This window comes from Thamnophis elegans, chromosome 1, assembly GCF_009769535.1.
Source record: "Thamnophis elegans isolate rThaEle1 chromosome 1, rThaEle1.pri, whole genome shotgun sequence".
Taxonomy (NCBI): Eukaryota; Metazoa; Chordata; class Lepidosauria; order Squamata; family Colubridae; genus Thamnophis; species Thamnophis elegans.
The window spans coordinates 50544872-50561045 of record NC_045541.1 but is presented as its reverse complement, the minus strand read 5'-3'; the positions used below and the strand labels follow the sequence as shown (position 1 = coordinate 50561045).

General features: G+C 47.9%; 1 protein-coding gene across 1 annotated transcript; it reads left to right on the top strand.

Moving 5' to 3' along the window:
• The first annotated feature begins 4822 nt into the window (after nucleotides 1-4822).
• Nucleotides 4823-10579, top strand: EN1 (engrailed homeobox 1). Its single transcript, XM_032208744.1, has 4 exons — nucleotides 4823-4918; nucleotides 5114-5211; nucleotides 5254-5705; nucleotides 10263-10579. The coding sequence occupies exons 1-4, from the start codon at nucleotides 4823-4825 to the stop codon at nucleotides 10577-10579; spliced, it is 963 nt and encodes a 320-aa protein (XP_032064635.1).
• The last annotated feature ends 5595 nt before the right edge of the window (nucleotides 10580-16174 follow it).

The window sequence follows — 16174 nt, the reverse complement described above, 5'->3', positions numbered from 1 at the left end:
ACGCGAGATCCCCGTGCATTTCACAGGGTCTATAGGCTTTGGGGACCCGGAATGTATAGTCTGACCTTCGCGCTCATAATCATAATGCCGCACTTGTAAGAGGAAATCTATTCGCATTCACTTGCAACAAAAACCTCTGGTCAGCCGGTCCCTGTAGGAAGGACGCAATCTATTGTATTGCAACAGCTCATTTATGTCCTTCGCCAAAGGCCCCAAGGAAATCTGATCTGGCCCCAGAAACAGGATTATCAGAGTGTACATTAAAGGAAGCAACATATATACCCTGCAGGAACGGAAGCGGCTGGGGTAGCAAAAGCCACCCATAGGCGACCCCGGGGGAGGAAAAAAAAAAAGGGCAGCGTTGACAAGGTCGCTCCGGTAAGCAACCCAGGCCGGCCTGCCGCAGGTCGAGGGGAAAGCCTGCGTGGGAGAGCCCGAATCCCGGCAAGGGGGATCCCCTCGGAATGGGGTTTGGGGGAGCGTGGCAGGGAAACGAGGCCAACTGACCCAAATATCTAATAATATCTACCTATAAAACACACGCCTATAAACATCTGGGCCCGAATATATAAAGACACCACACACACGCGCGCGCGCGCACACACACCCCCAAACTTTAAACTCTGCAAACGTTCAAATATTCGGTCCATGCAAATAACAGTTTTATTATTAATATATTTCGTTTTAAGGGGCCTATGCTTACAATAATAAGAATAGTAGTAGAAGATGTGAACAGATAATAATAATAACAACAACAAACATCTCCTAGAGAGAAGCGGAGGAAGAAACCGCCCCCCCTCCAAAAAAAGAGACAGAGAAGAAAGGGAAATTTATTTCCAGGGTTGGGATTTCTTCGCTTTTCGGACCCTTCACTCCAGCTTTTCGACGCTCGCGGCCGCAGAGACCCACCGACTCTCGGCTTCTACTACGGCTCTGGAGTGGAAATGATTTGATACCGGAAGAATAGAGCGAGAAGAAAGGGCGGCGGCAGACAGACAAACAGTGGAAGGCCGTCCGAAATGCGAAGCGGCAACTTTGGGCATCTACTGTAAGGATAGGCTCCGTGGTTGAGTAGGTCTTGCTCCTTAAGCAAAGGACCTACGCGAAGAGAGTGGGAGAGGCGAGATAAAACTGCCAGAGCCGAAAAGGGAAAGACCGGGCCCTCTCCCTGCTTGGAGCCTTCTTTTCCCCTTCAGCTGGTCTCCGGCAACAACCTAAAAGCTGCAAAGGCAGAAGTCTCCCTTGAAAAACGGCAAGGCCCTTTAATTGACACCACACACACGAATCTGATCTATTTTTTTTCGTCAGGAAGAATCACAACCACAAAGGTAAGAGAAATCCTTCCTTCTTTCCTGCCTTCGCTCCCCCCCTCCCTCCTTCCCTCCCTCCCTGTGTCAAATCTCTGGCTGCTTCAAATTTGGCCATATTTTAATTAATACAACATATAATGAAACCCTACATGAATCAATTTCTTTTTGAAGAATTGCAACCATTGAGATGAGAAGTTCCTTTCTTTCCTCCTTTCCCTCATCCTGAATCTGTTTACCCAGCTCTCTGGCCCTCCAATTTTTGGCCCATTTCGGGCTAGCGGGTGCGCGCGCGCGCGCTGGTTTGCGGGTGCATGTGCGCGCTCCCCGCTCCCCAGCACCTAATCAAAACTATGGGCCCGCCAGCGCATTTATCATCCCATTACTGTAACAAATCCGGGCTCCCACTCCATGAAAGGTAAAATGAATTACCGACGTTAAGCCGTCAATAAAGTCATTTCTGTAAATGGTGTCTCCGAAGGACTGCAGCATTATTCAACCAGCTTTATCAGCAGCTGGGAAATTACGTGGAGAGGCGCGCAGCGTGTAATAGGGGCCCTGCTTACTTTGATTAAGCGCTGTGCCAGGGAATAGTGACAGTGCTTTTTGACCAGGTTTTATTCGCCGTCTTCTGATGAACGCCAAGCTGATCAGGCGGAATGAAGAGTAATTAAAACCTATAAATTATCTTTCGCAGTCCTTCTCAAGGCGTCGCTTTGCAGGCGAGATAAGGCGGCGGGGCCCCATTTACGGCTCTGAAAGGGACGGAGGCACACAAAGGCGACGCCGCTAAATGGGATATTGATAGTGTCCTAATTAGAATTTAATTAAGTACCCACGCTCGCTTTTGGGATAAAGATTTCATTTTTGTGTGTGTGTGTCCTCCTCCTCCCCCTTTTTTACGAACTAAAATATAAATAAAGCCCAATTTTGGAAAAGGGAGGGGAAACTCAACGAGAGGAATGTGAACGGCCAGATGTTCAACAGTCGCTTAATTTTGGTGGGTGCCCGCGTGATGTGTTGATTCCCTTGTGCCCCTTAGGCAGCAGATCCGCAATAGTTGTTTTCATAGTTGTTGCAAAAACTGGGGCCTTCTGGGTCAAAGGCGCGGTTTAAAAGGTCCCCCGCTTTTAGCAGACCCGAATGCAATTCCTCAGAAACAAAAGGCGATCCCTTTGACATTTCCAAAAAAGGGTCTCCCGGCTTTTCATCGGCCGGAAATCCCTCCTTTGAGATTGTGGGGAAACCACACGCTCATCCCATGTGAAACACGGGCTCCCTTGAAACGACCCGATTCAAAACCCACCTTTCAAAGAAGGCATCGGAGAGAGAGAGAGGAACGGCCGACCCACGTGATGCCGCGTGGGGGGCTTCGCGTCCCTCCGCTCCTGAGCGGACAGGATCGCGGGTTGTCGGTCCGCAAGTGTCAGAGATCCGAGGAGCACCTGTAACCGGCGTAGGCCCCGCCGTGGGCCCAAGAAACCCTCTCCAGTTGCCTTCCACTCAAAACGACCGCTGGGATAATTTCACGACACACGGCAGCCTTGGGAAGCTTAAGCTTGCATGGAAGAGAATGAGCCACGAGAGAAGAGGAGATGACTCCCAAAAAACACGACGAAAGCCCCACAACCAACCCGGTCTACTTCTCCTAGCCTTAGGCAAATTGCAGAAGGCCTAGTGTGGACGGCTGCTACTAGTCGTGACTTTTGTGCATGTGTGAGTGTGTGAGAAAAAACGGCACCCTCTCGAGTGAACCAAGCAGCCGACCGCCATTTGAGTCTTGCACGACGGTTGGGCTAAGAACCCTTTACATTTTTAACCCGACACAATTCTAGCTGCTGCTTCTCCAGCGCATGATCCACCCTTCGATGTGTGAAAACGCCGTGGGAGAAGAAGTGGCCCTTGTTGCACCACATCTCAGGAAGAAGGGAAGGGTTACCGGGGGTCTTCGTACTAGACTAGAAAGGTGTGTATGTGTATGTGTGTGTGTGTGGTGTGTGTCTATAACCCCTATCAAACTGGCCCAAATACTAATTCCAAAGGCAGGAAAACCAGTTCTTCGCTTGGCTGGTGGGAGACACCTGCCAAAGAAAGGAAGTTAGCTCTGAGCCACGGCGATCAAAATCCACGGCAATTTTTCCTTTCAAATCAAAGCAGCCGGGAAGGGCAGGTTTGGGGGGGGGGGGCTGGGCTAAGGCTATCTCTAAAATTCGTTTGGATAAAAACTCTTGGGTTTTTCAAATATGGGATACACCCCGCACGCAGACTCAAAGCACAAACAGAGGTGCAGTAGAAAGGGATCCTCGCCGCCCATCTCCCCCAGCCCTATTGCTACCCATTTTCAGCAAAATGTATTTTTTTTTTATTTTGATTCAGAAAAACCATCTATAAAGGATCCACATCCTTTCCTTTCTGCATGTTACATTTTATGAATGGAAAACAATCACAAATTCCTTTCCCCGGGGTTTAGAACTGACTCTATCGAGAGAGAGACCAAAAGAAAAAGAAAGAGAAAGAAATATACCCAGAGAGAAAGAGCTTAATGGAAGTCGGAAAAAGTTTTCGGTAGCGTTTATTTCCTATTTGGTTTCTGAGAGTTATGACTGGCTGAGAACAATCCTCGGCCGGAGCGACACAGGAACGAGAAGCGCGGTCTAGGAGAGGATGCGCCAAGCAACGCGTAAATCTCTCTCTCTCTTTGAATTAGCCAGCCCCTTGGATAATGTATCTGCAAAGTTCGAATGCAGCCCATTGGCCGACGTCAGGGGCGTCACAGAATTATGGAGCCGCTCATTGGCTCTTTCCACGTGCGGGCCATCCTCACGTGCTTCCGGTTGGAATGAAAAAAAGTGTGGTTGGGAGATTTTTTAGGGAGAGTTTGTTGCAAGATCGGAGCTGTCAGAGATTTTGCTTTTTTTTCTTCCCTTTTTCCTTTTTCTTTCTTTTATTTTTTCTTTCTTTTTTCTTTTTTAAAAAAAGGAACGCGGAGGAAAAGAGGGGAAGAAAGGTGGGAGAAAAAGATGCACGTGCGAGTGAGCGATTAAAGCATCCTGCCGAGAACCGATCCATGGGCAAAGCTGACTCTTGACACTTGGGGTACCCCAACGCTGCGCTGTTTGGAGGAAGATGGGTAGACTGTGAGGACTTCGGGGAGGAGGCGGAGTTTGAGGGGCTGGTTTTGTTTTGATCTCTCTCTCTCTCTCTCTCTTTTCTGAGAAGGGGGGGATGAAAGAGAGAGAGAGAGAGAGAGTCTGAGACTGGAAATATAAGATAACTGCAAAAAAAAAAGCGAACCCGTCCAAATGCCCGAGTCTTTGGATATCTCTCTCTACTAGATTCCCGCTCTAAAACCAACAAGTGGATTTTATTGTGCGTTTCCCCCCTTCAACCCCCTTTCCTCTAACAACATTCTCAGACTCAGAATCCCTCCACCTCCTGGACTGGCGAGGTGGGGGAGTCCGGAAAGCGGTGGGGGGCAAAGGGAAGACGGCGATATCCAGAGCTGGCGACCGACTATGGAAGAGCAGGCGGGGGCTAAAAGCCAGCGCGACTCGGCTCCGACTCCAGTCAGCGGGAGCAGCGGCAGCGGGAGCGATGGCGAGAGCGTCCCGGTGTCGCCCAGCGGCCACGCTCCCTTGTCTCCCGCCGCGCCTTGCCTCGTGCCTCTGCCCCTTCATCCGCATCACCATCACCACCACGGCCACCATCAACACCAGCACCAGCACCAGGCGCCTCCGCCCCCCCAGCAGCAGCAGCAGCAGCAGCAGCCGAGGCCGCCACCGCCACCGCCGCCGCCGCCGCCACAGCAGCATCGCACCACCAACTTTTTCATCGACAACATCCTGAGGCCGGACTTTGGCTGCAAGAAAGAGCACCTCTTGATCCTGGCCGGCGGCCCTGCGGCGTCCGGAGGAGGAGGAGGAGGGGGAGGAGGAGGGGGAGGAAGCGGCGGCGGCGGCGGCGGCAGCGGCCGGGACAGAGACCTAGATCGCGCGGCCAGCTCAGGTAGAGAAAATGTCAGCCCACTGCTCGGCAGGCCCCTCCACCCGGCCTCCACTCTCCTTAGCGCCGACTCGCCCGAGAACCCCGACAGCTCCTCCACGGTCTCCAAAACGAGCCCCGCCGCGGCAGCAGCGGTAGGGACGGCCAAGCCCCCCTCCACTACCTCCTCCTCCACCTCCTCCACCTCTTCCACCTCCTCCTCCTCTTCCTCCTCCTCCTCCTCCTGCTCGGAAGGGAGTGGAACTAACCCGGCGAAGTACGGGGAGCACGCCAACCCGGCCATCCTCCTCGTGGGCTCCGGGAATGGAGGAGTGGGGGCCTCCGGCGAGGGTCAACAGCCGCTGGTTTGGCCGGCCTGGGTTTACTGCACTAGGTATTCAGACAGACCGTCCTCGGGTAAGAATCCTCTCGAGAACCCAACCCCCCCTTCCCTTCGTTCCTCCCCCCCCCCCTTCTCTCTCTCTCCTCTCGGGTGGTTGTTGGTTCGGCTTAGCATGCCAGCTTCCTTTGCTCTCCACTCCCTCCCCCCTCCACCCCCGACTCGAACGATCAGCCTGTGACCTTCCTGTCCCTCTTCCGCCTCGGGATCCAAATCTGGGGCCGGGGGGCGGGGACTTGCTGCGGGACCCAGCAGGCCTGGGGTCCTTGTCCCAAGGTTCTCACGCTCAGGGGACTCCGCTGACTTCCCTGGCTGGGTTAGGACCTGCGCTTTGCCTGAAAGTTGGGTTGTTTCCAAAGAATCGGAGCGAAGATCGGTTCTCCGACCAATTTTTTGGAAGTCCAGCCGCCGGGGAGGCGGGCAGAGAGTGGGGAGGGGGTAGAGGTGGTGGGTTCGTTGTTTATCTTCTAGATCATCTTGATCCCCCCCCTAACCGCAGTTTTAAGATCCTTTATTCTCTAGAACGGGGAAGCCCTTCCCCTTAAGAACAGCCTCGGTCCCAAAAGCAAAATAACCCGAATGGTGAGGTCGCTGAGAATCCAGCGGCCTCAAGGCGACCCTTCGGCGTTTAGAATCGGGCTGGCAAAAGCTTACGTTTTGAGAGGCCATTCCCTGTACCCTGATTATTAGTATTATTATGGTGACTCTTTCAACAAGAAAAGACTTGAGCAAATAAATCTCTTTCCTTCGTTTTATAGTTATGGTTTCGTAAAGTACAAGGGGAGGTTTTCAATTTTGGAGATCCAAGTCCGGGCTGGTAGAATTCATGGGGCGCGTTGGGCGACGAATTCTTTCTTCCGCAGGGGGACGACGTTCGCCATTAGTTTTGGAGCTGGTGCGAAACGGTGGGAAGTTTGGAAGGTCGAGGCAGGCGGTAAGGGCCGAAAGAATAGAAGAGCAGAAGGTTGTGCGGGCGAGCGAAGGGGAATGGGGAGATGAATGCTCGGTGCAAGGAAGGCCTCGCATGTCGGAGACCAGAATTCAGGCCCCAGGTCTTGGCTTCGGGGTCTTTTCTTCGTAGATGTAACCCTCACAATTAGTCCTTTAATGTGGCTTGGCTACCTTCTTCCGCTAGCTGCAGGAATGGCGCCCCATTTGTTCTCGGGGTTCCCCGAACTAAAAGGCTGGCGTGTGCAGAGAGAAAGAGAGAAAGAGAGAAAGAGAGTGATTTCCCCGATTCCCTTCCGAGAGCTAGGGAGAAAGAACCAAGCCGAGACCAGGGGAAAAAATCTTCTAGCGGCGGCTTCCCTCGGCTTTCCCCACCAAGCTCCTTTCCGCATGCGATTGATCAATCCGCCGCTATCAGCTTCAGCCATCGCGACCGCGCGGCTATTGACACCTCCCCGCGCCTTGGAAACGCAGAAAAGCCACTGTGATTGACTTAAACGAGTTGATTGAGTGATTGAGCTGTCAGGGCTATCGTCCGCGCCCAGGATTTTAGCCCTCCTTGCCCAGCCTCTCCCAGTCGCCTCTGCCCTGGTCAAGATCGGGCTCTGGGTTTTAAAAGACGTTGGCCCCGGAAGCAGAGGGCCTCCTTCGCTCAAGCGGTTAGGCCAACCTGTTGACAATACTTGACCTTGGAGAGGTTTGGCGCGCGAGGGTTAAATTTTTCAACATTTATCTTTTTTTCCCCCTGGTGAGGAGGCGAAGGCGGTGTGCTCTAAGCTCTGTTTAACTCCCCAAGCTGCCCTCTGTAGAGACCAGCCCGAATGAGGGACAGAAGCTTGTTTTCCACGTCAACTGGGCAGGATCTGACCCTCGACTTTCACGAACTAGTCCAACACAATATGCCCAGCAGCTTTGGGCGTGTGGTTGGAGGCGGGGAGGGCAGTTCTGTGAAAAAAAATCTGAAATCTGCAGCTATTCTTGGAATTTATTTTTAATTTAAGGGAATTTAAGAGAAAAAGGAAAACATCTGGATTTTGCTTTCTGGAGATTATACCCCTACGTACATCAGCGTTACCTTTTTATCCAGCCAAGTTCGAAATAAGAGAGAGTTGTAACTTTGAGGCCTACAACATCTTGGAGAGTTTCCATCTGGGACTTTTTCTTCGAACCTTAAGAGAGAGAGAAATCTCACTTGAAGGAAATCGAAGAGCAATGAATTTCCCTTTTATGCTATAAAAGACCTTCGCCCCAACACACATACACATACGCGTACGCGAAGGAAATATTTTTTTATTTCCTTTTTTTAAAAAGGAACCTCCTTACAATATTTCTTTCGATTTGGGGGAATAATAGATAAAGAACGTACTTTAACGCGTTTAATTTTTTTTAAAAAAAGTCTAAACAGTTTTTAGCTATTTTTTTCCTCCAGCGAAGCAAAATAAGGGTTTTGGAAATGATTTTATGCCCTCTTGCCTTTAGTTTAGATTAACAACTAAACCAACATATTTTAAATGACCGCCTTTTCCTGAATAAAAATTTCAAGTTCCCTACATAACTATGGGGAGACGGTTAGACTAGAATAAGGACAGAAATATAGACCAGTTTGCTCTGCTATCGGGGATCCACATAGATGGGTTTGGATTCTATTTTCATTCTTTTATAGGCAGTAGGACTGCCTGACTCCAGGTCTCCGTTTGTTGAAAAGAATCTAACTTTCAGGAAAAGAGTAACTTCCAAGTGGAATTTTAAAATAGAAAAAAAATCAGATTATTTGCCAAATCTGCCGCAAATAAAAACGACCCCGTTCCTTCCACAATTTTTCCAGCCTTTTATTTTTGTAGGGAAAATATACCCGCAGCGCGGAGTGGGTGGGTGCGCGCGCCCGTGTGTATATGTACGTTTCCCCAGTTTGGTGCGGTTTCTATGTATTCCTATGTAGATAGAATTTGGGGTGGGTGGGGGGTATTGAGGAGAAACTCCCAGCAGAACTCAGAGAAATGCTTAGAATGAGACAGTGGGTGATGGGGATGAACTGAAGTAGAACTGGGGTTCTCCATCAGGATTGCTTTTGTCTCCATCTTCTCTGTTGGAAATTCAATTCCTAACTTTTAAAAGGGCGGCAACATTTTCTTGCCTGCTTTGATGGACTTCCTGTGGGAAGATAATGTTTGTTCTCCCCCTCTGGATCAAACAGATTCCTAACCCCAAAAGAGGTGGCTTCCCTTTTCAGGCAGGCACTTTAGGGGCAATGGTTGTTATCGATCCCTACTTGGGTAGCTTTTCTCTTCATTTCTTTTCTTCTTCTTCTCCTACGACAAAAAAAAATGCTTTATCCAAGTTCTTGCCGAATTAAATTTGGGACTTCCTCAAGCATTCATTTCGAGCCGCCTTGTAATATTCAAGCCTATCATCATCATCGTCGTCGTCGTCATTATTATTATTATTATTATTATTATTATTATTATTATTATTATTATTATTATTATTAGCCTCTGCCGAAAAGAGGGATGACGTCGAAGCTCCCCCCCCCCGTTTCATTTTAACCCTTGAAATTCTGGAAGGGCTGCTTATCTGATCAGAGGTCTGAGGAGGTGGGGGGGTGTTGAGGAGGTGGGGGGGGTGGGAGACACCTAGAATCCCTTCCGAATGGGAGCCGTACCAGAGAAAAAACGCCCTCTGCAACGCAACCTCTTTTCCAAGACTGTTTTTCGCTTTCTTCCCTCTGTTGCGAATGATTTTAACGGTGCAACGAATCAATCGGTGTGGTCGCCCCCTTTCTCTCCCCCCTCTTCTCTAATCAGTTTCATACCGTGGCTTTTAAAGAGGAGACTTGGAGGTGGTGAAGGGAAAGGAAAGCCCGACCGTCCGATGCAAATGCGGCCTACACGCGCCTTTTCCAAGCAATTTCAGGGAAATGCAAGGTTGTTCCAGGTCTCCATCCGCGCATCAGGTCTCTGGCTCTCTTCAGCCCCCGAAAGAGCGACGCGAAGCGATCAGACCACGGGCGTCTTAGAGACCCCTGAATTAGGCCAGCCGGGGAAAAAGTCTGGCATGGGCGCTGCATTTCCCCGGCCAAAATATCCTCCGGTTTAAGCCTTTTCTTTGTCCTTTCTTTCTCTGCTGGCCTTTTCCTTGCTCGCTCTTTCTCTTTAGCGGCTTTGGTGGTGTATGTGTTGTTGAGGTACCTTGATTATTTTAGGGGGAGAAAAGAGCAGAGCGCGAAGGCGGTGGAGGACGGCGGCGGGGAAGGGGGGGGGGAGCCGCAGCTTTCCAAGATCAGCAGTGGGAGGGTGAGAGGGAGAATTGAAAGGGGAAACGGTCGGCCCTCGCCCCCCTCCCCGCGGCCCTGTTAAGGGGTTGCCGGCTGTCCCCTTTACGAACGGATGCGGCGCTTCTTTCCCATCAGAGCCCCCGATCCTCCTGGATCCCAAAGCCCTCTGGCCTAAACCCGCCCTCGGGTGCGCTCGGACGCCTTTGGTGTTTTTTTCTGGCCTGTTTCTGACCCAACTCCGTTGTGTCCTTCCCGGCTCTCCTGCCCCATCCTCGGCTTCCCTTTCGTGTGCGTGCCTGTCTTTCCCCCCTTCCCTCCTTCCCTCCGACCTCCTCCTCCTCCTCCCACACTGTAGGTCCCCGAACGAGGAAGCTGAAGAAGAAGAAGAACGAGAAGGAGGACAAGCGGCCGCGCACGGCCTTCACCGCCGAGCAGCTGCAGAGACTCAAGGCGGAGTTCCAGGCCAACCGCTACATCACTGAGCAGCGGCGGCAGACGTTGGCTCAGGAGCTGAGCCTCAACGAGTCCCAGATCAAAATCTGGTTCCAGAACAAGCGGGCCAAGATCAAGAAAGCCACCGGCATCAAGAACGGCCTGGCCCTTCACCTCATGGCCCAAGGACTGTACAATCATTCCACCACCACCGTGCAGGACAAAGAGGACAGCGAGTGAGGCCGGACCGACCCAGCTGTCCCCCCGCGGACTGCCCACCTCCCGTCCCCTCCGCCCCACCGTCCCCGTTGGCTCCTTTTCGTTTCGTTCGTTTTCATTCTTCCTAAGATTATTATTATTATAATTATTATTATAATTATTATAATTAAAATATTATTATTATTATTATTATTACGAACCTGAGTGGCAGGGAAGACAAAGAAACTCCGCTTGGGCGAAGCTAAGCGAAAACAAAACCCGGCCAGGACTGAGGAAGGCCGGCGCGGGGACTCGGACGAGGGGTTCTGTTTTCAAGAAAACGAATCAAAATTTTATGGTTTTATTATCCGCAGTTTTGAGGATTCCAACATTAAATTCCGAACACTTTAAAAACAAAAGTCTATATAGCCAAACATCGTATGAGCTTGTATATATTTAATTTCAGGTAAGAAAATCAATTATGGAAAAAAAAAGTGTAGTTCTTTTTTTTAAAAAAAATATTTTCCCCTTTTCGCTCAGCTACTGAGCGCCTCCCCTCTCGCGTCTCTCCAAAGCTGTTGGGTCTTTATTTTTCTTATGTGTTTCCTTAATTATTAATCTCCCTTCTTCCCCGCAGCCTCTAGTCCTGTCAGCATCTTAGTTTTGAAGTGTTTGTCTGGCTCCTCTTCCTCTCCCCCCTCTCCGATTGTTTTTCTGTCTCCCTTCCCCGCGTTCTGGTGTGTGCCTCGGCCGATCTTGAGTTCGTGTGTGTGCGCGTCCCTCCCGAGGAACACCGGTGACCCCCACAGACTGCCAGACTGAACCCTTGCTGCAAGCCAAAGATTTTTTTCTGTAGTCTGAAATAAAACGTAGATTGTGTTCAGGATGTACGTCGGTTCTGTAATCCTTTCTCTTCCCCCAGCCCTCCCCACTTATATATAGAACAGAACACATACATGGAAACACCCCACACTGCTTAATATATACATATATTCCTCTCGGTCTGCTTGGTAAATATTTCTTCTTTTAAAAAGAGGCAATCAATATTTCATTAAAACTCTTGTTTTCTTTGCTTTATTCGCTCTCATCTCTCCCCCTCCTTTTCCTTCTGGGGAAAGCCAATTAAACCGAACATGTTAATAGGCGACTAGTTTACTTCTTGGAGGTAAACTAGATGGAGGTTTGGAACTAAATCTTATTGAGATTTTTTTGAATTTGCTCCCCACCACCACCACCACCCCGTGCCCCCTCCCAATGTGCACAAGACCGGGCCAACCCCTCAGCCCCAAGTCCTGTTCCTCCTCGTCCTTGTCAGGATTAGTAAACCTAAATTCATTTGTTTTCAGTGGAACTCGAGCTGGCCAGGTCTAACTTTATGTACAATTTGGAAGAGCCCCCAGTTGAGGTCAAGAATTGGACTTACAGGTCTCGGGGGTTGCAATGCTATATGAAAACCTTCGTGTGTGTGTGCTTGTGTGTGTGCTTGTGTGCATGTGTGTCACTAATAATGACACACATTTTATGGCCCTTTCCAGTTCTAGGATGAGTTAGAAAGAAAATTTGTCTGAGAGCTCCCTGCCTTGTATTCGAGATCATATTGGATTTCTATCGAGGCGCCTTTGGCCAGGAAGGAGGAGAGAGCTCTGTGTGTGTGTGTGTGTGTGCGTGTGTGTAGGAGAGAGTGAGAATGTGTGTGTGGGGGGTGAGTGAACAAGAGAATGGGAATGATCAGTACTTTGCAGACAGTTGCTTAGCAGCACAGCATAATGAATGGAGTGGCGAGGGAAGAGATTGTTTTCCTTCCTTGGCCTTCTTGAAGCAGCCACAGCAGTGATGATGATCGTGATGATGAGGACTATTACTATTAGACTCTTTTATTCCTCTCTTTATTTCTTCCATTTTCACTTGCGGGGTGAATGCTCCGGTGAATAAAACCTGGTCCTCCAACCGTCCGGTCTGATTAGAACAAAAATGCTGTTTAATTTACTTGGGAGACCTCACCATCTTGGGAGTTCAGGATTAATGGGGTGGCACTTCCCTGAAATTGCTCAGTGTCTTAGAAGCATGTAGGCTTCGTTTGAAAACCAAAGGCCATTTTTTCCTTCCTTCCTTCCTTCCTTCCTTCCTTCCTTCCTTCCTTCCTTCCTTCCTTCCTGAAATGTACAGGGCACTTAATGCTCCAGGTAGAACACCTGTGTTGTATGCCCTCTGTCACATGTGCGATCCTTAGTAGGACTGGTGAAACATCACAAAAGACAATCAGCAGCCAATATAAATAATATCAAGCCAGATAGATCAATGGATCAATTCTAGGCAAGGCAGAGGTCCTGTATTTTTCAGCCCCCTGATTTTACTGGGGATTGCTGTAAAACAAATATGGCTGCATCTGGTGACCATTTTTCATAATTGATTCTTGCTCTTTTTAGGAAAGGGTGTGTGTGAGAGAGTGTAATAGCAGCAAACTAGAAGTGAGATTAATCATAGCCATTTTGCTTGGTGCATGCATGTACTTTTTTTAAAAAAAATCTGATTGAGATAGAATTATACTTCATTACTAAAACCAACCAGTCAATGCTGATCCTTTACCTGTATTATAGAAAATCTAAAAGAAAAAATTAGAGAGCAGGGACGTGGGGGGGGGGGAGAGAGACGAAGAAAGGAAATGCTACTGCTTTCAATGGGATTGTTGGCTTACTCCCCCCACCCCTTGAAATCTAAAGTTTCAATGGAAGCTTAAAAGAAATTTCTTTGGGTCTGTGACTTGTCAAGGATAAGTCTATATGGTTGTTCGGTGTAACTTGGTTCAGCTGAAATCTCCGATCAGGATGCGTCCTATCTTCGAGAAAGGAGATTGTGTGAGGCTGTTCTAGTCAGGTACCTAGTTAGATATCCAGTCGCACCCGTGAAATTCTTAGCTGTCTGGTAAACCGGTTTAGGATTTCGAGCTGTATTAGTTGATCTGCTTTGGTGTACTTCGGTTTACAGATCCACTCGCTGTTGTGAAGGATCAGCAAACCTCTTGAATACCCAGCCTAATGGTTAAGAACCTTGGGGGAAGTGTGCTTTGGTCAGTATACATTTCCCCGATAATTTTAACCTACCCGCAAAATCTCTGCTGCCCTTCATTAATTTAAAGTGCCAGAGCGCTTCGAACAAAGCCCTACAACTGATAGGGCTTGTAAAATATAGGTACAGATCATTTTATGCACCTACTCTGGATCGATCCCATGTCAAGCGATCCTAACAGTGAAATTAACTGCCTAGAAACTATTAATATAAAACCAGACTGCATGGTGCATTATTAGAAAGGGAAGGGGGGAAAAAACCACAATTCAACACTCCCCCATCCTCCTAAAACCGGGCCAAACTTCGGAGCTAGGGCTGCAAGGAAACGTTTGCAGTCAGTCAGTAATTGATGAGCTTATAAAATCTCCTGCCAATGGAACCAACCATGTACCCCTTGGAATTATGATCTCGGGTTGTTTTTAATAGTGTGCTTCTCCTACATTCTCCCCACTCCCCCGCTCCAAAGTGGCCTACAAGCCTCATGAGCCAATTTATCTTCCAGCGGTAACCCTGCAAAGTTGGATAGAGGCTGGTTATTGGTCTAAAAAGTCAGGTATATTTATGACTCACAGGTGGGGACTTAGCTCCACTTTTCCCAGACCACCTAGAATACTTCTCCCCCTCTCGCCCCAGGCCAATGTCCAGTGGATTTTCATTTCAAGAATTTCTGGCTACAAAATGGGGGGGGGGGGAAGAGGAGGGAAATGCATTTTATAAATAAATACATATTGTATGAAAAGCTACAGCACTTGCCCCGCACAGATCTCTCCTATGGTCTGATCCACTGGAATTAAAACGGGGGTTTCTAAATGTCCTGGAAACAAAACAAATGCACTCCCTTCTAGAAACGTGCAACCAGCCACCCATTGGATTGCCCAAAACTCCCTTTTTCTGGGTTTCTTTTAAACCAATTTTTTGCACCTATTTATTTTGGGGTTTCCACTTTTCCTATTGCCAAATCATCATAGGAGAGAAAAATCTAGCCCTGTGTAATCCAAAGTAACCCTCTCGTGCCCCTTCAGCTGTCTCTCCTTAGATCTCATCCTAATGGAGACAGTAGGATTTATTCCAGATTGAACAGCATATGCTCCTCTGCTGGGACTGGTCTCCTTCCTCCCAGCACTTTTATCAAGAGAGAAGCAGGATGGGGAGAACAATATGCATTTCTGAGGGATCCTTGGTGCTTTTCTTGGTGCTTGTTTTCTTGCGGACGTTTCATCACACAAACTAGGTAACATCACCAGTGCCAGTGAGTAGTGACTAGCACTGATGGTGTTACCTAGTTTGGCTCCTGAAATGTCCACAAGAAAACAAGCAAGCTCAGAGAAGCACCAAACACCCCTCAGGTCAACCCTGACCTACAAATATTCTCCTCTATCAATATAAATGGAATGGAATAGGAATAGGAATAAAATAGAATAGGAATAGGAATAAAATAGAATAGGAATAGGAATAAAATAGAATAGAATAAACATAGGAATAGGAATAGGAATAGGAATAGGAATAGAATAGGAATAGAATATGAATAGAATAGGAATAGGAATAGGAATAGGAATAGGAATAAAATAGAATAGGAATAGGAATAGAATGGGAATAGAAATAGAATGGGAATAGGAATAGGAATAGGAATAGGAATAGGAATAGGAATAGGAATAGGAATAGGAATAGGAATAGGAATAGGAATAGGAATAGGAATAGGAATAAAATAGAATAGAATAGGAATAGGAATAGGAATAGAATGGGAATAGAATAGAATAGGAATAGGAATAGGAATAAAATAGAATAGAATAGGAATAGGAATGGAAATGGGAATGGGAATAGGAATGGGAATGGGAATAGGAATAGGAATAGGAATAGAATAGGAATAGAATAGGAATAGAATACAAATAGAATAGGAATAGGAATAGGAATAGAATAGAATAGAATAGAATAGAATAGAATAGAATAGAATAGGAATAGGAATAGGAATAGGAATAGGAATAGGAATAGGAATAGGAATAGGAATAGGAATAGAATAGGAATAGGAATAGGAATGGGAATAGGAATAGGAATAGAATTCTTTATTGGCCAAGTGCGATTAGACACACAAGAAATTTGTCTTTGGTGCATATGCTTTACATAAGGAGAATAAAATACATTCATCTAGAATTAAAAGAGACAACACTTAGTTATAGTCAATATGCATCACATGCGTTCCCATGTATATACACTGTATACCTGGAACCCTTCTGAACACGGGGGGGGGGGGGGATGGTTCTGAATAAATGGTATTGAAGTTCTTGGGCTTCAACTTCCAGATTGCCTCTAAATAGCCAGCAGAGGGATTTGTTGCCATAAAAAGTGGAAAGTCGCCCCTTCGAATCGGGGCTTTTTGGACTGTGCTCCAAATGTTCCAGTCCCACTAGAATAAGGGGACTGGTGGCCATAATGTAGGCCCTCCTTTCCTTGGACAAAGAGGAAAATAATTAAGCTCTGGACTTCTGACATTATCCTTTGGTGGCAAATAATAGAATACAAATCTTAATTTCTCTCCAGGGCCCGCTGCTCAGTACCAGCTGAAATGGTACAGAA

Bases quoted from the DNA above. Each gene is read 5' to 3' on its own strand.
- EN1 (XM_032208744.1), top strand. From the start codon at position 4,823: ATGGAAGAGCAGGCGGGGGCTAAAAGCCAGCGCGACTCGGCTCCGACT. The intron at 4,919-5,113 runs GTGTCGCCCAGC...CCGCCGCCACAG, and splicing joins GCGATGGCGAGAGCGTCCCG to CAGCATCGCACCACCAACTT. The intron at 5,706-10,262 runs GTAAGAATCCTC...CCCACACTGTAG, and splicing joins TTCAGACAGACCGTCCTCGG to GTCCCCGAACGAGGAAGCTG.